At 40.5% G+C, this 24,511-nt stretch overlaps 3 protein-coding genes across 3 annotated transcripts; all 3 read left to right on the top strand.

Moving 5' to 3' along the window:
* Positions 1 to 5,961: 5,961 nt before the first annotated feature.
* Positions 5,962 to 6,267, top strand: LOC138901998 (uncharacterized). The gene has a single exon (XM_070189802.1). The coding sequence runs from the start codon at positions 5,962 to 5,964 to the stop codon at positions 6,265 to 6,267; it is 306 nt and encodes a 101-aa protein (XP_070045903.1).
* An 11,026-nt stretch (positions 6,268 to 17,293) lies between these two features.
* LOC138901997 (uncharacterized) lies at positions 17,294 to 18,304 on the top strand. The gene has a single exon (XM_070189801.1). The coding sequence runs from the start codon at positions 17,294 to 17,296 to the stop codon at positions 18,302 to 18,304; it is 1,011 nt and encodes a 336-aa protein (XP_070045902.1).
* Positions 18,305 to 20,698: 2,394 nt separating this feature from the next.
* Positions 20,699 to 21,145, top strand: LOC138901996 (uncharacterized). The gene has a single exon (XM_070189800.1). The coding sequence runs from the start codon at positions 20,699 to 20,701 to the stop codon at positions 21,143 to 21,145; it is 447 nt and encodes a 148-aa protein (XP_070045901.1).
* The last annotated feature ends 3,366 nt before the right edge of the window (positions 21,146 to 24,511 follow it).

The raw sequence follows: 24,511 nt of genomic DNA, 5'->3' as shown, positions 1-24,511 counted from the left end.
TCATCATCTTTAGTCTATCTTCACATGCTTTACTTGTCTTACCTCTTACTTGTTAATTGTCTTTACATGGCTAGTTGAAATTACTATTTCCTCTATTCATTATTCATTATTTAACCGTTGAATTCCTTACTTAAACTTGTTAATTCTTGGGATATTTTGTTGTTGAAATTGGTATTGAGCTATAAAGGCCATGATTCACATTGAGGCAAAGTTATTAAGTTGTGAAATACTATTCTTGTTGAGTTATTCATTCCGGTTGTTATTGTTGAGACTCTTGTGCATATTATGGTTGAGCCATGGGTTATTTATTGTGGAAACACCATTGTTGTTGACTTCTTTGGCAAGTTGTGATATTGGGAACTTGAGGTGTGATTTTTGATATGTTGTGATATTGATACGGATGCGGTGGTATAAATTTATGGGGTAAAAACGCATACGGTGAGATAAGGTGTGCTTGATACGTGTGTTGCTAGTAGGGGAACTACTTGAAGCCACGAGGTGTGATAAGGTAGGCTAAAACATGGGAAGCTATTTTGTGAAAAATGATTTTCAAAACTAAATGCAAGGCTCCCGCGGTGATATAAGGAAAGATTGTGAATTGTTTTGTGATTTGTGACTACGAGACGGTACCTCGGTAGTGATTCTTATTGATACTTTTCTATTACTTCACTTGTGTTTTGGTTGCTTTGTTTCCTTGGCATATCATTCCTTGTTTTCTTCTGTGATGCATAATTACCTTGTAGCTAATCTTAGTATATTCCTTTATTGTTTCATTTCCATTGTCATCATTATTACACTATTATACACTTGTTCAGTTTCTTATTTATTCCTATAGGGCCTTGACCTTACCTCGTCATTACTCTACCAAGGTTAGGCTTGGCACTTATAGGGTACCGTTGTGGTGTACTAATGCTACGCTTCTACATATCATTTTGAGCAGATCCAGGTACCTCCCACCAATCTAGGTAACAGTGAGACGAGCTCAGTTTTGGAGACTTCAAGGTATATCTCTCGGCATCCGCAGGCCTCGGAGTCCTGCTCTATCTAGTCAACTTCCTTTTCTTTCTCTTTTCTTGACACTGATGTATAGGGATGTTCACTACTATCTTATAGAGCTTGTGACTTGTATTCACTAGATTTTGGGAAGTTTGTTATACCGAGTTACGAAGTTTATTTTATAATTATTGTTAGGTAATTGAGAGTTTAATTATTATTTCGGTCATATTCCGCACTTATATTCGGCTTATCTAGTCTTAGAGACTAGGTTCCATCAAGACATCCTACGAAGAAAAATTGGGGTCGTGACAAGTTGGTATCAGAGCTCTAGGTTCATAGATTTTATAAGTCACAGAAAGGTTTAGTAGAGCCTCGCTGATCGATACGGAGAAGTCTGTACTTATCTACGGGAGGCTATGAAACTGTTAGGAAAAGTTTCATTTCCTTGATTCCTTATCATGTGAATTTGTTGACTTCAAAATTCTAAATCTTTGTCTTTCTATTCTCTCACAGATGGTGAGGACATCCACAGTTGGATCTGATGATTAGACACCCACGCCCCCTGCTAGAGCTGTGAAAGACCAGGGCAGAGACCGAGAAGGGGCACTTGGTGCAGCCAGAGCACCTGCCCGAGCTACGATGGAGGAGCCGCTAGTTCCTCCAGTTGGGGGGAAGACACCTGAGACGCATGTTACTGCGTCTGCACTTCAGGAGACCCTCACCCAATTTTTGAGCATGTTTGGCACTCTAGCTCAAGCAGGGTTGATTCCACTTGCTCCTGCCATATCTCAGGCTGGGGGAGGATCACAAACTCCCGTCGCCCGTACCATAGAGCAGCGGGTCCAGGTTGACCAGGTCCCATAGGTCATACCAGTGCAGTCGGGTGTCCCAACTCAGCCTGAGGTTAGGGCAGCTCAGGCTCGAGAGGTACTAGAAGTACCACCCCCACTTTCAGCGGCTTAGCATTAGAGGATAGACATAGTTTTCTTGAGGAGTGCCATAGTTCCTCCGTACTATGGATATTGTGAAGGCGAGTGGGGTCACTTTTACTATGTTTCAGCTAAAGGGAGTGGTTTATTAGTGGTGGCATGCATATGAGTTGGGTAGCCCGGCCGCGGCAGCTTCACTCACCTGGGCTTAGGTTTTAGAGATGTTCATGAGAGAGTTTGTTCCCTAGGGTCTTCTGGATGCATGGCATGCATAGTTTGAGCAATTACGTTAGGGTGCTATGACCGTATCAGAGTATACTGTTAGGTTCAGCGAGTTGTCCAGACATGCACCAGCCATAGTCTCCACAGTTAGAGAGCGAGTTTGTCGATTTATCAAGGGGCTCAACCATGGTATTTGATTCAGCATGGCTCGAGAGTTATAGACTGATACCCATACCAGCAGGTGGTAGAGATCACTCGGAGATTGGAGGGTATGTGGGGTCGGGACAGAGAGGAGAGGAAGGCTAAGAGGCCTTGAGATTCTAGAACATATAGTGGTGCCCATTCCCCAGTTACAGCCCATCATGGTAGAGGCTATGTAAGTCATCATGTTCATTAAACACTCCCAGCTTCCAGCGGTATTCCGGTTACTCCCAGGTCTCAGGTTGGCCATTATGCGTCACCATTGTCTAGTGCACCTCCTGCACGGGATGCTTTCAGCGTTCAATCCAGTCGACCAGGCCCGAGCTAGTTTCAGTAGCCACGTCCTCTAAGAGCTTGTTTTGAGTGTGGTGATACTCGTCATATGGTGAGGGACTGCCCCAGACTCAGGTGCACCTCCACAGACTACTCAGGCTCGGCGTATTCCTCATGGTCCCCAAACTTCTCAGGCCTTGGTTACCGCACAGTTGCCTCTCCACCTGCACAACCAGCTAGTGGTGGAGGTCGTATGGGTAGGGGTCGCCCTAGAGGGGTAGCCCAGGCTAGGTGTTATGCTCTTCCGACTAGGGCAGAGGCGGTTGTATCAGACTCATTCATCACATATATTATTCCAATTTTTCATAGAGATGCATCAGTCTTATTTGATCCAGGCTCCACTTATTCATATGTATCATCTTACTTTGCTCTGTATTTGGGTATATCTCGTGATTCTTTGAGTTCTCCCATTATGTGTCCATGCTTGTGGGAGATTCCATTATTGTTGACTGTGTGTATTGGTCGTGTTTAGTTGTTCTTGGTGGTTTTGAGACCAGAGTTGACCTATTATTGCTCAATATGGTAGCTTTTGATATTATTTTGGGCATGGACTGGTTGTTGCCCTATCATGTTATTCTAGATTGTCACGCCAAGATGGTGACATTGGCTATGCCAAGTTTACTGTGGTTGGAGTGGAGGGGTACTTTGGATTATATTCCTAGTAGGGTGGTGTCCTTCCTTATGTCACAACGGATGGCTGGGAAGGGATGTGATGCATATCTATCCTATGTGAGGGATGTCAGTGTTGATACTCCTACCATTGAGTCAGTTTCGGTAGTAAGAGACTATCCAGATGTATTTCTGGTGGATCTTCCGGGCATGCCGCCCGATAAGGATGTCAATTTTGGTATTGACTTGTTACTGTACACTTAGCTCATTTCTATTCTACCATATCATATGGCCCCAGTAGAGTTGAAAGAGTTAAAGGAGTAGTTGCAAGAGTTACTTGATAAGGGCTTCATTCGGCCCAGTGTGTTACCTTAGGGTGCACCGCTCTTGTTTGTAAAGAAGAATGATGGTTCTATGCGCATGTGTATTGATTATCGTCAGTTAAACAAGGTTACAGTGAAGAACATGTATCCATTGCCACACATTGATGATATATTTGATCAGCTACAGGGTGTTCTCCAAGATTGATTTGCGGTCGGGTTATCATCAGTTGAAGATTCAGGATCCAAATATCTCGAAGACTGCTTTCAAGACTCGATATGGTCATTACGAGTTCCTTGTGATGTCATTTGGGCTGACCAATACCCCAGCAGCATTCATGCACTTGATGAACAGTGTATTCCAGCCCTATCTGGACTCATTCGTCATTGTGTTTATTCACGACATCTTGGTGTACTCTCAAAGCCAGGAGGATCATGAGCAGCACTTGAGGATCGTGCTCTAGACCTTGAGAGAAAAGAAATTGTATGCAAAATTTTCAAAGTGTGAGTTCTGGCTTGATTCAGTAGCATTTTTGGGTCATGTAGTGTCTAGCGAGGGGGTCAAGGTAGATCCGAAGAAGATTGAAGTAGTGTAGAGTTGGCCCAAACAGTCTTCAGCTACTAAGATCCGGAGTTTCCTTAGTTTGGTAGGGTATTACCGTCATTTTGAAGAAGGTTTCACATCTATTGTTGCACCTATGACTAGATTGACCGAGAAGGGTGTTTCGTTCATGTGGACCGAGGAGTGTGAGAAGAGATTTCAAAAGCTCAAGACTGCTTTGACTACAGCCCTAACGTTCATGTTGCTTACGGGTTCGGGGTCTTACACTATGTACTATGATGCCTTACGTGTTGGCCTTAGCGCGGTGTTGATACAAGACAGTAGGGTGATTGCCTACATGTCTAGACAATTGAAGGTACATGAGAATAATTATCCTGTCCACGGCCTTGAGTTAGCAGCTATTTTTCATGCCTTGATGATTTGGCAGCACTATTTGTATGGCGTCCCTTGTAAGGTCTATACCGACCACCAAAGTCTACAACAACTGTTCAAATGGAAGGATCTAAACTTGTGGCACAGAGGTGGTTAGAGTTGCTTAAGTACTCTGATATCATCGTTCTATATCATCCCGGGAAGGCCAATATGTTGGCCGATGCCTTGAGTCAAAAGATGGAGAGCTTGGACAGTTTAGTATATCTATCGGTAGCGGAGAGGACATTAGCATTGGATGTTCAGGCCTTGGTCAACCGGTTTGTTAGGTTGGATGTTTCAGAGCCGAGTCAATTTTTGGCTTGCGTGGTTTCTCGGTCTTCTCTATATGATCGCAAAATAGAGCGCCATTATGATGACCCTCATTTGCTTGTCCTCAAGGATACGGTTCAGCACGGCGATGCTAAATAGGTTATTATTGGGGATGACGGAGTGTTGCGGATGCACGACTGGCTATGTGTGCCCAATGTAGATGGTTTGTGTGAGTTGATTCTTTAGGAGGCCCACAATTCGCGATACTTTATTCATCCGGGTGACGCTACGATGTATCAGGACTTGAGACAGCATTATTGGTGGAGGAAAATGAAGAAAGACATAGTGGAGTATGTAGCTCGGTGTCTAAATTGTCAGCAAGTAAAGTATGAGCATGAGCAGCCAGGTGGGTTTCTTCAAAGGCTTGAGATTCCTGAGTGGAAATGGGAGCGAGTTACCATGGATTTCTTTGTTAGGCTCCCACTGACTCAGAGAAAGTTTGACGATGTATGGGTGATTATGGATAGATTGACCAAGTCAGCTCATTTCATTCCAGTGGTGACTGCTTATTCTTCATAGTAGCTAGCTAAGGTCTATATTCGCGTGATTGTTCGACTTTATGGAGTACCATTATCCATCATCTATGACCCGGATATGTAGTTTACATCGCAATTCTTGAGGGTCATATAGCGTGAGCTAGGAATACGGGTTGAGTTGAGTACAATATTCCACCCTCAGACGGGCGGACAGTTCGAGCGCACTATTCAGATATTGTAGGATATGTTTCGTGCATGTGTTATGGAGTTCGGGGGTTCTTGGGATCAGTTCTTTCCACTTGCGGAGTTTGCCTACAACAACAGCTACCAATCGAGTATTTAGATGGCTCTATGAAAGGCCTTGTATGGGAGGCGGTTCCGGTCTCTGGTGGGTTGGTTTGAGCCGGGTGAGGCTAGGATATTGGGTACTGACTTGTTTCAGGATGCTTTGAAAAAGGTTAAGTCAGGATCGACTCTGTACAGCCCAGTCTAGACAGAAGAGTTACACGGATCAAAAGGTTCGTGATGTTGTGTTCATGGTTGGAGAGTGAGACTTTCTTTGAGTTTCGCCCATGAATGGTGTTATGAGGTTCGGGAAGAAAGGCAAGTTGAGCCCTAGGTATATCAAACCTTTTGAGATTCTTGAGAGGATTGGTGAGGTGGCCTACAAGCTTGCAGTGCCACCTAGTCTAGCTGTAGTTCATTCAGTATTCCATGTTTCTATGCTCCGAAAGTATCACGGTGATCCGTCCCATGTGTTAGATTTCAGCTCTGTCCAAATGGACAAGGATTTGTCTTATGTTAAGGAGTTAGTGGACATTTTGGACACGCAGTTCCGAAAGTTAAGGTCGAAGAGCATTGTTTCAGTAAAGGTTTAGTGCAGAGGTCAACCAGTCGAGGAGGCGACTTGGTAGATCGATCATGATATGCATAGCCGTTATCCTCATCTTTTCACCAGTTCAGGTAAGTCTCTATACTCGTTCGAGGACGAATGTTTGTTTTAAGAGGGGGAGGATGTAACGACCCGGCCTGTCGTTTTGAGTATTTTAGCACCGATCCCTTATTTATTGCCTCCTATATGTTGTGTTATGGTTATGTGATTCTCCGGGATATTTAGTTTTGGTTTCGGGTGAGTTTCGGAGTGAAATGGGACACATAGTCCCTAAGTCGAAGACTTAGATGAAAGAGTTTACCGTAGTTTGACTTTTGTGTAAAAGACTCTAGAATGGAGTTTTGACTTTTCCAATAGTTCTGTATGGTGATTTTGTACTTAGTAGAGTGTCCAGATATTGATTTGGAGGTCCGTAGGCCATTTCGGCTTGAATTGGCGAAAGTTAGAAAATTAAAGGTTTGGAAGGTTAAGAAGTTTGATCAGGAGTTGACTTTATTGATATCGGGGTTGGATTCTGATTTCAAAAATTAGAATAGGTCTGTTATGTCATTTATAACTTATGTACATAATTTGAGATCAATCGGAGTTGATTTGGTATGATTCGACGTTAGTTTTGGAAGTCGGAAGTTTATAGTTTCAATAGGCTTGAATTGGGTTGTGATTCGTTGAATCGATGTTGTTTTATGTGATTTTTGGCCTAGACTAGGTACTTTATGTGTTTTAGAACTTATTAGTATATTCGGACGGGGTCCCGTGGACCCCGGGTGTGATTCTGATTGAATCCGAAAAATGTTTGGACTTGTGTGATTGCTGAAGGTTGATGTGACTGGTGCAATCACACCTGCACATTTTGGGTCACAGGTGCGGCACCGTAGGAGTGGTCTTTGAGCCGCAGAAGCGGAATTTTTCATGCCCAAATGGGACCGCAGGTGCGGTCCATGTTTCGCAAAATCGGACTCGCTAGTGCGGAGAAAGGCATCGCAAGAGCAGATTTGAGTGTGCATGGGAAAGACCGCAGGTGCGGTCGAAGCTCCACAGATGCGGGCTCACAGAAGCGAGCTAGAGATCGCAGAAGCATAGGCGCAGGTGTGCTTGGGTGGTCTGCAGAAGCAAAATCTCAGGACCTTAGTGAGAACCGCACATGCGAAGGAAATTATGCAGGTGCGGAGCTGCAGATGCGGTTGTGGGTTCGCAAATGCGAATTCACTGGGCAGAAAAGGGCTAAGTTCGAGGGTTTAATCTCATTTTTATTTTGGACCTAGAGAGCTCGGTTTGTGGCAATGTTTCAAGAGTTTTTCAAGAAATTTATCGGGGTAAGAGATTCTAACTCGGTTTTGGTTATATTACACGAATTCATTGTTATTTTCATCATTTAATTAGTGATTTAAGTTAAAAATTTGGGGAAAATTGTATAAACTTCTTTGACTAAATTTTGGGGATTTGAAGTCGGATTTTAGTAATTCTTGTATGGTTGGACTCGTTATTGAATGGGTGTTCGAATTTTGTAATTTTGGTCGGGTTTCGAGACGCTAGCCCGGGGTAAACATTTTGAGTTGACTTTTTATTTCTCTTTAAATCTCGTAACTTTATTGCTCGAAATAGCTTCCTATAGTTTATAGTATTTATGGTATGAAGCTGTTTTGGCTAGATTCGAGCCGTTCGGAGTTGGATAATCGAGGGAAAGGCTTACTAGTGGATTGAGTTAGCATGTTTTGAAGTAAGTGCCTTGCCTAACTTTGTGTGGGATAATTTTTCCTTAGGATTGGTATTGTTTTGTGTTAATTGTGATATGTGGAAGCCGTGTACGTAAGGTGACGAGTATGTACACGGGCTAAATATGATAATTTACCGGTTCTAGCTATGTAGATTTACTTCATGCCTTTAATTGAGTTATCATAATACGTCATATTCGTTATCTTTAGTCTATATTTACATGTTTTACTTGTCTTACCTCTTACTTGTTAATTTCCTTTACATGCCTAGTTGAAAATATATATAGATTCACTTTATGCCTTTAATTGAGTTATCATAATATGTCATATTCGTTATCTTTAGTCTATCTTTACATGCTTTACTTGTCTTATCTCTTACTTGTTAATTGCCTTTACATGCCTAGTTAAAATTATTGTTTCTTCTATTCCTTATTCATTATTTAACCGTTGAGTTCCTTACTTGAAATTGTTAATTCTTGGGATATCTTGTTGTTGAAATTGGTATTGAGTTATAAAAGCCGTGATTCACATTGAGGCAAAGTTGTTAAGTTGTGAAATACTATTCTTGTTGAGTTATTCATTATGGTCGTTATTGTTGAGACTCTTGTGCATATTGTGGTTGAGTCATAGGCTATTTATTGTGGAAACACCATTGTTGTTGACTTCTTTGGTAAGTTGTGATATTGGGCACTTGAGGTACAATTTGTGATACATTATGATATTGATACACATGCGGTGGTGTAAGGTTTTGGGGTTAAAATTCATGCGGTGAGATAAGGTGGGCTTGATACGCGTGTTGCTAGTAGGAAAACTACTTGAAGCCACGTGGTGTGATAAGGTAGGCTAAAACGCGGGAAGCTATTTCGGGAAAAATGATTTTCAAAACTAAATGGAAGGCTCCCGCGGTTATATAAGGAAAGATTGTGAATTGTTTTGTTATTTGAGACTACAAGGAGGTACCTCGGTAGTGATTCTTGTTAATACTTTTCTATTACTTCACTTGTGTTTTGGTTGCTTTGTTTTCTTGGCATATCATTCCTTATTTTCTTCTGTGATACCTTATTTCCTTAGTTCAGTGTAGCTAATCTTGGTATATTCATTTATTGTTGCATTTCCATTGTCATTATTATTACACTATTATACACATGTTCAACTTCTTATTTATTCCAGTAGGGCCTTGACCTGACCTCGTCACTACTCTACCAAGGTTAGGCTTGGCACTTATTGGGTACCGTTATGGTATACTCATGCTAAGTTTCTACACATCATTTTGTGTAGATCCAGGCACCTCCCACCAGTCCAGGTACCAGTGAGATGAGCTCAGCTTCGGAGACTTCAAGTTATATTTGTCGGCGTCCGCAAGCCTTGAGTTCCCCTCTATCTAGTCTACTTCCTTTTCTTTCTCTTTTGTAGACACTGATGGATATGGATGTTCAGTACTATCTTATAGAGCTTGTGACTTGTATTCACCAAATTTTGGGAAGTTTGTTATACTAAGTTGCGATGTTTCTTTTATAATTATTGTTGGGTAATTTTGAGTTTAATTATTATTTCAGTCATATTCTGCACGTATGTTAGGATTAGGTAGTCTTAGATACTAGGTGCTATCATGATATCCTACGGAGGGAAATTGGGGTCAAAACACATGACTAGGGCTACTTATCGGACTGATCGGACAGTTATTTACTCTTAATGGTTCGGTTTATCGGCTATCGGCTTTTAAATTTATTAATTTGCTAGCCACCCGATAAGATATCGGGCGGATTGGTATCGATTTAGCTATTATTATGCAGTTTATTGACCTATTTTAATCTGTATTATAAAGGCCTATTTTGGCAGCATACTGATACAAACATATAGTGATACGGTGATATCACAGCTACACAACAGGATATATTAAACTTTTTTAACATACTGATAGTATCACAAGACACAACCAATAATGGACAAACATACCTGAATCTTCACATACTGAGGAGCAAGGCAGCAAGCTCCTCAAAAGTAGCTTAAATGCATCCAAGCTTATGGCTATGCAGTCTGCACATTCTTTAGCTAACATAACAGTTAACACTTCCTAACGTGGAAATTACATCTGTCAAAATGAGTCCAGAATACAATAATAGATAAAATAGAAATTTAGACATAAAATCTAGAACAATTGGAGACTTCCAAAATATAACTGTTGCAGCTGACAGTGCTTCAATTTTTGCAGCTTCAAAGTTCAAACAACTTGCAAAGATGTTAACCTTGCCAACCAAAATACAATTATGCCTTCATTCCTTCTCATCCTCAATGAGAGGAGGAATGAGTTGAGGAGGAGCAGATTTAACTGATGCTTCAAAGTTGAAAAGGAATTTCCTGACGCAACAGCAAATTCAGTCAGGAGCAAAATAGGTTACAACAAATTCAGTCAGGAACGAAAATTCAGATCTCATACCTAGAAAGGAAATAATCAAGAATCAAACAGATTTGTACAAAACTGCATGTGCTGAAGCAGAAGTAATCTGAAAATGATCCCCAAATTTTCATTTGCATATCATTCTTATGATTTTAGCGGAAACAATCTCTTGCATAAATGAGAAGGGTAGACGAGACAATTATGCAGTTCCCGCCAAGATGCATTTATTAGCAATAGAAAACATTAATCCCTTTAGTTAAAGAATTTCATGTATTGGAAAGGGAATATTGACAAAAATGGTACCAAAAGATGCAGACTCTAGAGACATATAGTTGTTGCTACACCATAAATTCTTTATTATTTTGACAATCATGTTATTTACATACTCATTGACAAACAAAGATGAATAGGAATAGTAATAAATAGAAACAATAATTTATGTTCTTGACGAACAGAAGGAACAACAATAGACAACAAAAGCCTACGGTTAGAGCAAGAATCCAACATTCTTAAGCACTAATAGCACACATGAGAACAGTAATAAACTTTTTTGACATGCACGTCAAACAGACTTTCCTCATGTCATCCAAAACAAACAAAACATCAAATGGAATATTTCTAAATAAAAGAATATGATAGACAAACTATGCTTTCCTATTGAGGAATTCTTAAGTATATTTGTCAAAACTGAAGTAACATCTGCTAGTGGTCAAATTCTTACCAGATATATTAACACTACATATCAATTACTGAAGGGTCTTTTCCAGCGCTAGCTAAATCTGAAGAAAAAAAATTATAATAATTATAAGCACCTAACTTTTGATTATATTTGAATTTTTATCACTTTCTACTATGTAAATATTTTCAGAATTTAATATATATTTTTTAGCTTTGTTAAAAGGTCAATTATTACTATTAGTATTATTTTTGTCTTTATTTTTAAATAAAATAAATTAAAAACCGAAAATAAATAATAATAAAAAATTTAAAACAAATTTTGGATGGGAATTAAAAAATAGAAAAAGTAGAAATATAAAATTAAAAAATAAAAGTAAAAGTAGGTAGAAATTGTTTAATAAAAAAAGTAAAAGAAATTAGAAAATTAAAAAAATAAAAGTAAAAGAATGTGGAAATTTAAAAAATAAAAAGTAAAATAAAGTTGGAATTAAAAAATAAAAGGGTATCTGATTTTATTTATTTTTTAAAAAAAAAGTAAAAGTAAGTGGGAAATAAAAAAAAGAAAAGTAAAATAAGTGAAAAATAAAAAAAGAAAAGTAAAAAAGTAGGATTTTAAATATATTAAAAGTAAAAAAAGTGAAAAATTAAAAAATAAAAGTAAATGAAAGTGGAGAATTATTTTTAAAAAAAATAAGAAAAATGGGAAGTGGAAATTCTTTTTAATTAAAAATAATAAAAAAAATAATAATAAAAAATAAAAATCTGCAAAATCCGAAAAAAAATTCTATAAATAGAAGAGAAATGTGATGAAAAAAAGAGAGAGAGAGAAAGGAAAGAATAGGGAGGAAGGAATTGAGAAAAAATTATTTTCTTCTTCTAGGATAAGGAAATTTCTACTCGTGTCATTCTTTCTTCGGCTTTCTTTCGAAAACTCCACCAACTTCACCACCCCAAAACCACCAGCCCTTGACAACTGTTGAGCCATCATTAACCCTCCCCCCCCCCCCCCCCAACAAAAAAAGCCTCCAAAAATAGCCACTAAATCGTCAGTTTTGCAAGGTCGATTGAGGTTGCAAGTTGAGATCTGCCGCTCGAGTTTTTCGTGGTATGAAGGGTCCAGTTGAGAGTTATCCGATCATTGAGTGGTTGTAATTTAAATCCACAATCATCAATACAAAGGTTCATTTCTCTTTCTATTTTATTTTTTTTTCTCATTAATATTTTGGGTTACTCTGTTTTAATTTAACTTTGAGTATGATATGATCTAGTTCGCATCTGAGTGTGCTAAGATTAATTTCTTCTCATGTTGAGTATTTGTTAAGATTAATTTATTGTCCTTTTTAATAGTTCATATAGTTAATTTTATTGATGAATATGTATTAATTCATTACTTTTCTTGTTTATTCAATGAAGTAATGACTTTCTATTTTAGTATGCTTTAGTTTCATTTTGATCTCCTATCTTAGTGATTAAATTGATCCTGCCTGTATCTATCTATTCCAGCCATATATTTAGTCTAGTTTCAAATATTGGAGTAAAATTATAAGAGATTAGGTTGGGCCATGATTGGTGTAAGACTTTAATTGGACTTCCCTAACGTATTTATGGGCTAATTGTTGCACATGACCAAAAACAAATAAACATTCACAAGCTAGCCAACTTTTTTCCGTAATTAATTTACTTCATTTCCTCCATAACAATATACATACCTCATGACTTTACAATAATGTCAAAAAATAATAATTAGTAATTGAATAATATTCGAACATCGTAGCTTGATTTAGGCGCGATTAATAATAAATTATCGTGACTATGGGTACGGTTCCCGTGGCATAGTCATGATACGTAAACCCCAATTCAAGTGCGCGTTTCACGTGACTTGACTTCAACTTCGAATAATAATAAAAATAAGCATGTTGTAAATCGCGGGTGCGTTTCACGTGACGCGATTCGCAATATGTACAAAAATAAAATGAGTGTGCGACATCGCGACTTGTTCAAATAAGTTTCATAAATAATTAAAAGCGGTTAAAAGTTAAAAATGCACAATAGGTTTTAAGCATGTATTAAATCAGATAATTAGGCCAATCATTAATAGTTGAGCGACCGTGCTAAAACCACGGAACTCGGGAGTGCCTCATACCTTCTGCCGGCTTAACAGAATTCCTTACCCGGTCTTCTGTGTTCGCGGACCATAAATAGAGTCAATTTCCTTGATTTGGGATTTTAAAATAAATCGGTGACTTGGGACACCATAAATTATTCCAAGTGGTGACTCTGAATTAAATAAAAAATCCCATTTCGAATAATGTCACTTAAATTGAAAAAACTCCTACCCCTACCCCCTCGAGAAAAAGGAGGTGTGACAGCTCTGGCGACTCTGCCGGGGAACGAGCCCAGAATCTCTGGTTCAGGGTTCAGTATTCGAGCTTAGAATAACTGTTATACTTGCATTTTGTTTATTATCTAATTTTTTTACGTGTTTGAGTCTAATGTGCTAAATGCTGCTTTTTACCGCTTTGATATTATTTGAAGTATATATAAACTGTACGAAACCCTCTTCTCTCTGAGTCTTCTGAATCTTCTGGGAAGCGTGCGCTTCGCATGGCTTCTTTTCTGTTAGAGTCATATCCCAATTTTAGAACGAGGTTCGGACAAGTTGCAAAGCCGGTGAAGCTTCTGTATTCCCGGTACGCTGCCCCCCGGCTCGAGTTGTCCGGTCGGGTAAGCCGGGTCTAGAACAACACACGTAGGATCTAAACCTAGAATAACATAGCCTCATGCCGGATCCCTAGTAGGAACGTTTATTTGCATCACGTGCATTTGACTTTGGGGATTCAACATAGGGGTTGGGTCCGTCTAGGACACGTGTACCCAATATATTGGACCATCTTGATGCATTTTACGTGCTATTTGTGCAAATGTTTGTTTCGGCTTGCATGTTGACCGACTTCTAGAATAGGAAAATGGAACCAAGAAAAAACAAAGAGTGAGGTAAAAAATAAAAAAACATTTTACTCGGTTTTAAAAATCCAGGTATTTGAAAAATACTGAAATTCTGGAAAAAAAAAAGTCATTTTCAAAATAAGTCGTGTTTTCCTATTGCTCCAAAACCTACCGAACTACGCGGGTCTGATTCTCACCGGATGTGAGATACGTAGGCAACCCCTATCAGGTTCGACCACATTTTTTTCAAAACTAACCAAAATAAGAACCTTTTGAAACATGATCATCACCCGGGGTCGTTCTTGTCAAAATAGCCTTAAAACATTCTCCTGGAGCGCCGAAAAGCTGTTTTCACAAGAATAGCCACAATGTAAATCCAAGTCAGTCTTTTCTCCTATAACCAACCTCAGTTGGCAGAAAAACCCTAAAACTTTCCTTAAGTGCTGAAAGGGCCGTATTTGCAACAAAAAAAAAGTTATGAAATTTACTGCTTTGAATTTTTAAAATTAACCACTTTGTGTTTTTGGAAAATGTGTCGGTTTTGATTTTTGTCCTCAATTTGTGTTCCTATGAGCACCGTTGAGAATTTACCTTTTCGGGTCATAGATGAGATTCCACTGGGACTCCACATGTGGTGGAATGACATGGGGGAGGTCAGCAAGCTTTATGTGACAAAGGCTTTAGGTGGGCTCACCGAGCTTCTGAAAATTAAACCAAGGGTTGATATAATTGAAGCTTTGATACCGTTTTAGGACCCGACGCACAATGTTTTCCACTTCTCTGATTTTGAGTTGACCCCTTTGCTAGAAGAGATGGCAGGTTATGTTGGTCTTGACGGGAATCTCAGGCACCAATATCCAGTAGCACCAAGACCTGTAACTCCTCATAAGTTTTTGGACCTTCTGAGCATTAGCCGGCAGGTTAAAGATGGAAATTTGGCCAAAGGATTTTGCACATTCCACTTCTTATACAGCCGGTATGGGGATCCCTGAGGATTTGAGGCTCCGGACAATGGTTTGAGTTATCAGGGAAATAAAAATAAATGGGAAGCATGTAGAGGTTTAGCCTTCGTAGTTGCCTTTTTCGGCACTCTGATATGCCCAAGGAGTGACAGACATATAGAGCTAGACTTGCAAGAATGGCTGACTTTATGGTGAAAAAGGCCAACGGCACTCTTATATCGATGATTCTCGCAGAAATCTATCGAGCTCTAACTGCCTGTCGAGCTGGGACAAAGTTCTTTGAGGGTTGCAACTTGCTTTTGCAAATATGGCTGGTGGAACATCTTTGCCATCGCCCGAGGTACATGAACTACGGTCTGACCGAACTCGATTGCATTGAAGAATACGGAAACCGGGTAAACGGTCATGAGTTACCGGAGGGTACTGAGGCTTGGTTTCGCGTATTTGGGTTTTTTGACTGCCAACCGAATTGAGTGGACTTTCAGTTGGCTCACGGTCAATGAGGTTATTTACATGTCCGCCGGAGTGTGCTTTCTTTTATTGATGAGACTTCGGAGTATTCAGCCATATGCTCCGCATCGAGTCATACGCCAATTAGGAAGATACCAAACAATCCCTTATGATGAAGATTTGAGTCCACAGGTTATTGAACTATGCCCAAAAGCCGCCTTCCCAGAAGAAAAGGTTCGCCAGATTTGGCACCAATGTAGGTTTCTGGAGCCACAGACTCAAGTACGGGATTGTTCCTCGGGTGAAGTAGAATCTAACTATACAGCCTGGTATGGTAAGAGAGTTCGAGTTGATCAAGAGACAGAACAGCCCGCCAAAAGACCCCATTTCCAACAGTTCACCGATGGAGCGCGAGAACAGTGGGTTTGGTTAGCTAAAGAAAAGGAATACCGGACCACCATAAGCAAGCTAGAGGATCAAATAAAAAACCTCAAATTTAACAGTAGTTTGCAGGCTGTTGAGGATGAAGGAGAAAAGAAAAGGTTGGCCCAAGAAAATGAAGCCCTCCGAGCTCAAATTCAGAAAATGAAAATAGTTGCTGAAAACCCGGTAAAAAGCAAAAAAAATGAAAGACTCATAAGCAATATGAGATGGATAGTTCATGATTATGGGTTTGATTTGACAAAGGCCGAGGATGAATTGGCAAAAGCTCGGGCAAAATCGGCGAATAATGCAAAAGAACGGGCAAGGTGTGTTCAGTATTTAAAGCAAAAGTATGATAGAGGGGTCGCGATCTTAAGGGAAAAGCTGACTAATGTCGAAAATAAAATGGTCCAACAGACAAAGGATTTCTAAGCTGAAAGAGAGCATTGCTATACATCGATTTCCCGATTGGAAGAAGTCATACAACAATTGCAAGACCAAAACCATACGGCCACACAAGTATTGGAGGCCCGGTCTCAGCAAATTGGACGCTTGATCCAAGAAAAGGGTGTCATTAGAATGAGGATTAAAGAAATCGCTGATTACGTTGTAATGAAATGCCATGAATGCGAAGATATGACCAGGTCCATGTTCTTTACTTCTGTGATGACTTTTGTCCATCATGTGATGGATGATTTAGAGTACCTTCAAGAAGAGATTGCACGCAGGTCCACGTCGAGCCCGACTGATGTACCACGGGGCCCTAGAGTAGTATTAGAGGCTCTTATGTATTCCTGATTTTTTTATTTATTTATTATTTTTGGCTTTGAGTCTGTATTTTTTACCTTTTCGAGTTTTTTTTTTTTGAGTATGTATGTTTAATCATCAGTATTTCCAAAATCTTTGTAATAGAAAAACCCAAAAAGATTTTATTTAATGAAATGTTGAAAAAAAAACCAAAAAACCAAAATTTTCTTTTCTTTTATTCTGCATTTATTTCTTGAACTATGTAATGATTTGATTCATGCGGCGTCATGATACGTAGGCAATCCCCATCGGATTCGATCATAGCTATAGACAATCTGAGTGAAAAATAAAGAAAAGGAGAGAAAAAGAAGGAAAATTGAGTGAAGAAGAAAGAAAAAAGAGTGAAAAATAAAAGAGCAAAAACAGCAATAAGGGAAGGAAAAAGAAATAAGGATTCGAAATTTGAGAAAAGAGATAGTAAAGCCGGGATAAAACATACAGTCGTTGCAAAGACATTTAGAAACATTTAATTGTTTAAGTGCATTCCATCCCCAAAATGCAATTCCTTATCTGTTAAATATCTCAAACTAACCAGGTTGTTGTGTGTGCAAATATCAAAAGTCCTGTTAAGGTGGTTGGTTTTGTGGTAATCTGGCTTCCCATACATACTTTACGAGATCTAAAGGCAGTGTTCCTATGGCCTTTGAAAGTCATCTACCAATTATTGAGCCTGAGGATAGTCCTGTATCGGCTATTCCACAGTCAGAGTCCGCAGCCACTGAGGAAAATAGGAGGCTGCGCGTCCGCATGTTAGAAATGTGGGACGCTTGGTCTAATGGCAAAGAACCACCCAGTATAATCCCCGGATTTCCTGAACTGCTTCCCAGGACGAGTGGAATCTCTAATATACCCATCCACGTAACAAACCCATTCATCCCGTTTGGGTACCCCACTATATCGGCCAATTTCACTGGTATGCCTTCTGAGGTTCGCCCTCAGGCACCGTTTTCAGGGGTACCTTCTACATTATTCACCGCACCACCAGTCTCTACTACGGCACAACCAACAGTTCCCAGGCCATGCTTCGAGCCTTCAGCTTTCACTTTTCAAGTCCCGCAATTTCAGCTAGACAATGCTCATGTTACCCCAAACTCTTACCCTCAACACCCTCAGTTTGAGTCTCCTATGGAACAGGAAAGAGCTATGAGAAACCCCAAGCAAGAAGAGATGGTTCGGAAGATGAAAAGCCTTGAAAAAGGTCTGAAGAACATGCAAGGCTTGAGTGGCCAAAAGAGTGTCTCCTACTCCGATCTGTGTATGTTTCCTCATGTTCATTTGCCCGTTGGTTTTAACACGCCAAAATTCGAAAAATACGACGGGCACGGAGACCCGATCGCTCATTTGAAAAGATATTGCAATCAGTTGAGAGGGGCAGGTGGAAAAGAAGAACTTTTGATGGCCTATTTCGGGGAGAGCTTGACGGGAATTGCATCAGAATGGTACATAAATCAGGACATCTCCTATTGGCATATATGGGATGACTCGGCCCGAGATTTCATCAGGCAATTTCAATACAATATTGATATAGCTCCAGATAGGAATTCTCTGACCAATTTCAAGAAGAAAATCACGGAAAGCTTCTGTGAATATGCTATCAAGTGGCATGAGCAAGCATCCAGAGTGAAACCGCCTATGGATGAGGCATAGATGGTCAATGTTTTCTTGCAGGCCCAAGAGGCCGATTACTTTCAAAACATGATGTCTGCAATGGGAAAACCTTTTGCAGAGGCCATAAAAATCGGAGAAATGGTAGAAAATGGCTTGAAAACTAGCCGAATCATAAGTCAATCTACTTTGAGAGCCACCTCCCAAGCCATCCAAAATGGCTCGGGAGGTTTAGAAAATCGAAAGAAGAGGGAAGAAGGAGCCTTGATGACTTCAGGTTTGAGAGGCCCCCATCGATCCCGCGATCAATCTTACCTGCCTTCTAGAACCCCACAACACTACTACCCCCATCAAGATGCAGCATATGCTGTGACACTGCCTCCCTGTGCAGTGATGAATGTCCAACCTTATGCAAGGCCACAACAACACTACAACCAAAATCGAGCTCCACCTCCCAGAAATAACTATCCTTACCAAGCTCCATATAACCCCCGTCCCCCACAAAATAATTACCAACATAATACACGCCCTCGTGAGCATCCTAGGAGAAACGACTTTACCCCTATTGGTGAGTCCTACTCTGGCTTATTTCCAAAATTAGTCCAGATAGGTCTATTGCAACTTGTGCCTCCAAACCGGCAAAATCCGGAATCTCCATCATACCGGCCCGGTACTAGGTGTGCCTATCATTCAGGGGCAGAGGGTTATGATACGGAGGATTGTTGGACTCTCAAGAGAGCCGTTGAGAATTTGATAGAACAAAAACGAGTGGTGCTGAGGGACGAGGAAGTCCCCAATGTGACTAACAATCCATTACCGACTCATAACAACGGGCCGGTCATTGGAATGATTTGTGATGATAAAGAGTTTTATCCAGCTTTGAAAGTTATCATCGCCATTGTCGATTCAGAGGCAAGACCTAAAGCGGCGTTGAAACAAGCCATAAATGAGAAGAAAATCACTCTAACTCCTCAAGTTGCAGAAACAAATACTAGGGCAGCACCAGCTACGGACGCAATTCTCTATGTTCCTAGGGCCCCAAGGAAAGAACAACTCATGTTGAACCCGGCTGATGATGAATACCAACCCCTAAGTAATTACTTTTCGGACGAGGAAGTAAATTCAGTTGAAGTAATTCCAGAAGACACCAATGCTTGGAAAATGTTCTTTGATGGAGCTGTAAATGCAAAAGGTGTCGGGATTGGGGCAATTTTGGTTTCACCCACCGGTCAGCACTACCCAGCCACAGCCCGGCTTCGGTTCTTCTGTACCAACAACACCGCTGAGTATGAATCCTGCATTATGGGCATGAATATGGCAGTTGATCTGGATGTGGAAGAATTGTTAATCATGGGAGATTCAAATTTGATCATTCGGCAAGCCCAAGGTGAATGGGAAACTCGAGATATCAAGCTTAACCCATAGAGGCAACATGTGGAAGATCTTAGCAAACGATTCAAGTCCGTCGAGTTTAGGTATATTCCTCGATTCCACAATGAATTAGCTGATGCATTAGCTACTTTGGCCTCAATGCTGCCGTATCCGGGCAATGTCCATATTGACCCACTGGAAATCCAAATTCGAGAGAGGCATGGTTATTGTAATACAATTGAAATAGAACCAGATGATCAGCCATGGTATCATGATATCAAAAGGTTTATGAAAATAAATAAATATCCCGAACAAGCTAGTGGAGACCAAAAGAGAACCATTAGAAGGCTTGCCAGCGGTTTCTTCTTGAGCGGAGAAATCTTGTACAAAAGAACTCCAGATCTGAATCTCTTGAGGTGTGTAGATGCCCTGGAAGATGAAAAGATCATGAACGAAGTGCATTCGGGAGTATGTGGACCTCACATGAACGGATATGTCCTTGCAAAGAAAATTCTTCGGGCAGGTTATTACTGGATGACCATGGAAAAGGATTGCTTTAGTTTTGTCCGGAAGTGTCATCAGTGTCAGATACACGGTGACCGGATTCACACACCACCTTCAGAGTTACATCCTATGTCAGCACCTTGGCCGTTCGTTTCCTGGGGTATGGATGTCATTGGGCCAATCGAGCCGAAAGCTTCAAATGGGCACATATTCATCTTTGTTGCCATTGATTATTTCACAAAGTGGGTTGAAGCAGTCACTTTCAAAGCCGTCACCAAGAAAGCGGTGGTGGACTTCATGCATTCCAACATTATTTGTCATTTTGGTATTCCTAAAACTATCATTACAGACAATGCTGCAAATCTGAACAACCACTTGATGAGGGAGGTATGCGAACAATTTAAGATTATGCATCGTAATTCTACCCCTTATCGGCCCAAAGCTAATGGCGTTGTTGAAGCTGCAAACAAGAATATCAAGACGATCCTCAAGAAAATGATTTAAAGTTCTAGACAGTGGCATGAAAAGCTGCCTTTCGCATTATTGGGACATCGCACAACCATGCGCACATCAGTTGGGGCTACGCCTTACTTATTGGTTTATAGAATTGAAGCCGTAATACCTGCAGAAGTTGAAATTCCCTCTCTTCGAATCATTGTTGAAGCCGAGATCGAGGATGATGAATGGATCAAGGCTCGATTGGAAAAATTAACTATGATTGATGAAAAGCGAATGGCCACAGTTTGCCACGGGCAGTTGTACCAACAAAGAATGGCCCGTGCCTACAACAAGAAAGTGCGACCCAGGAAATTCGAAGTAGGGCAACTCGTTCTGAGACGTATTCTCCCGCATCATGAGGAAGCAAAAGGAAAATTTGCTCCAAATTGGAAAGATCCGTACGGTATAAGAAAACGGTTGCCGAAAGGAGCGTTGTACTTGGGAAACATTGAAGGAAATGACCCCGAAATAGCTGTCAATGCAGATGCGGTCAAGAGGTATTATGTTTGAACCTTTTTTGTTTTTTTGATCACACTCTTTGGAACCTGGAAGTTACTACGGAAAAGGAGGGAAAAAAAGATAGAAAAAAAAACAAAGTTCCTTGAACTACGTTTGACTTGATTCCGAAAGGATACGTAGGCAGCCTCTCTCTGGGGTTCAGTCACACCAAAACAAAAACCCAAATTCCCTCAAAAGTGAAATTGGGGCAGATGTTATAATGGTTGGGCAATGGTTTTGTCTGAAAGGTTCCAAAGTTGTAATTCAATCCAAATCTTTTTTACCCAAATCCTTTTCAAGTCCTTCCGATCAATCGGCAAAGAGATTCAAAATGGGAGGATACAGTTACTCGGATCTGATACAACAAAATGAGAGAAATAAAATGAGAGAGTCTTATTAGTGAAAACCTCACGGGCACCATAAGGCGATGGTAAGCAGAGAAATTCGAAAATGAGAGTCTTGTTAGTGAAAACTCAAAAGAGCACTATAAGGAGATGGTGAGAAGAGAAATGAGAGAGGCCAGCTGGTGAAAACCCGCAAAGGGCACCACTGATCGAAAAGAGGATCCTCACAGTCACTGGCATCAACACAGTCCTGGGTAAAGTTTCTCAGTCTCAAAGCAAGAGTTGTGATAAATTTCTGAGAGTTGGATGGTTTACACAGATCAGGCATCTAGTCCAAGAGGCATGTCATTTTCATTGAAGTCTGTATACACTCCAGATAAGTCTTTCTTTCTTTTCCCCGAAAGGGATACCTCTTGTCTAAATTCATTTTTCCATTTCATTGTTTGTTTTTCTTTGAATCCTTTTCGGTTTAACTCCATTCTGAAACTAAGACAAAGAAGGGAAGGCAGGACTGATTTACAGGGTTCTCACTTGATACAAGCCAATATGTAAAAGAAAAGGCACCCAATCTCGGCAAGGGCATCAAGTTGACTCCAACTGGGCATGTTGGCTGATGTTTCGAAATCAAAAACTGTTGAAAGAGGAAATTCAAAGTCAAATGCCCACAAGGGCAAAATAAAAGTTGAAAAGGTTAAGTCCCACGTGACTAACCATCAGGGAAAAGTCCGAAAAAGCCAGAGGTTCTCTGAGGTTATAAATGCAATCGATATTCAGGAAATAACCAATTGCAACTGAAAGGACCGAGACCAAGTGACTGAAACAATCAAGGCCACAAAACCAACCACCGTTTCAAACTGACAAATTGTTCTTTGTTTGAAAAAAGAAATAGGGAAACAGGTGCAATCCAAAAGCAACCTTGCAAGAAGCAGGTGCAACCAAAAAGAAATTACGCAAAGGCTAGAAACAGTTTTGGAGCGACTACTGCAAAAGGGAAGTCTTCTCCAAACTCTTTCCCGCATTTTACTCATTATCTTAAAAAATATATGAAATTAAAAAGAAAGAAAAAAAATCATGGTAGTATAGGGTCTCCAATCCCTAGTTGTGTTTTCCAACATAGGGTCTCCACTCCCTAGTTGATGATTTTTAGACATAGGGTCTCCACTCCCTAGTTGATGATTTTTAGACATAGGGTCTCCACTCCCTAGTTGCTTTTCCAACATAGGGTCTCCACTACCTAGTTGGTTTTATTTTAAACATAGGGTCTCCACTCCCTAGTCGTTTTCTAACATAGGGTCTCCACTCCCTAGTTGATTTTATTTTAGACATAGGGTCTCCACTCCCTAGTCTCTTTTCCAACATAGGGTCTTCACTCCCTAGTTGATATTTTTTGACATAGGGTCTCCACTCCCTAGTTGATGATTTTCCAACATAGGGTCTCCACTCCCTAGTTGATGTTTTTAGATATAGGGTCTCCACTCCCTAGTCTCTTTTCCAACATAGGATCTCCACTCCCTAGTTGATGATTTTCCAACATAAGGTCTCCACTCCCTAGTTAAAATTTTTTACACATAGGGTCTCCACTCCCTAGTCTCTTTTCAAACATAGGGTCTTCACTCCCTAGTTGATGTTTTTAGACATAGGGTCTCCATTCCCTACTCTGCTTTTCCAACATAGGGTCTCCACTCCCTAGTTGATATTTTTTGACATAGGGTCTCCACTCCCTAGTCTCTTTTCCAACATAGGGTCTCCACTCCCTAGTTGATGATTTTTAGACATAGGGTCTCCATTCCCTAGTCGCTTTTCCAATATAGGGTCTCCACTCCCTAGTTGATTTTATTTTAGACATAGGGTCTCTACTCCCTACTCGCCTTTTCCAACATAGGGTCTCCACTCCCTAGTTGATTGTATTTTAGACATTGGGTCTCCACTCCCTAGTCTCTTTTCCAACATAGGGTCTCCACTTCCTAGTTGATGTTTTTAGACATAGGGTCTCCGTTCCCTAGTCTGCTTTTCCAACATAGGGTCTCCACTCCCTAGTTGATGTTTTTAAACATAGGGTCTCCACTCCCTAGTCTGCTTTTCCAACAAAGGGTCTCCACTCCCTAGTTGATATTTTTAAACATAGGGTCTCCACTCCCTAGTCGCTTTTCCAACATAGGGTCTCCACTCCCTAGTTGAAGTTATTTTGGAAATAGGGTCTCCACTCCCTAGTCGCTTTTCCAACATAGGGTCTCCACTCCCTAGTTGATGATTTTTAGACATAGGGTCTCCACTCCCTAGTCGCTTTTCCAACATAGGGTCTCCACTCCCTAGTTGATGATTTTTAGACATAGGGTCTTCACTCCCTAGTCGCTTTTCCAACATAGGGTCTCCACTCCCTTGTTGATTTTATTTTTAGACATAGGGTCTCCACTCCCTAGTCGCCTTTTCTAACATAGGGTCTCCACTCCCTAGTTGATTTTATTTTAGACATGGGATCTCCACTCTCTAGTCACTTTTCCAACATAGGGTATCCACTCCCTAGTTGATTGATATTTTAGACATAGGGTCTCCACTCCCTAGTCTCTTTTCCAACATAGGGTCTCCACTCCCTAGTTGATGCTTTTCCAACAGAGGGTCTCCGTTCCCTAGTTGATGATTTTTAGACTTATGGTCTCCACTCCCTAGTCTCTTTTCCAACATAGGGTCTCCACTTCCTAGTTGATTTTATTTTTAGACATAGGGTCTCCACTCCCTAGTCGCCTTTTCCGACATAGGGTCTCCACTCCCTAATTAATTTTATTTTAGACATAGGGTCTCCACTCCCTAGTCGCTTTTCCAACATAGGGTATTCACTCCCTAGTTGATTGATATTTTAGACATAGGGTCTCCACTCCCTAGTCTCTTTTCCAACATAAGGTCTTCACTCCCTAGTTGATGATTTTTCAACATAGGGTATCCACTCCCTAGTTGATGATATTTTAGACATAGGGTCTCCACTCCCTAGTTGATGATTTTCCAACATAGGGTCCCCACTCCCTAGTTGATGATTTTT

The sequence above is a fragment of the Nicotiana tomentosiformis genome, chromosome 11 (genome assembly GCF_000390325.3).
Source record: "Nicotiana tomentosiformis chromosome 11, ASM39032v3, whole genome shotgun sequence".
NCBI lineage: Eukaryota > Viridiplantae > Streptophyta > Magnoliopsida > Solanales > Solanaceae > Nicotiana > Nicotiana tomentosiformis.
This window is presented reverse-complemented; position numbering and strand designations above follow the sequence as displayed.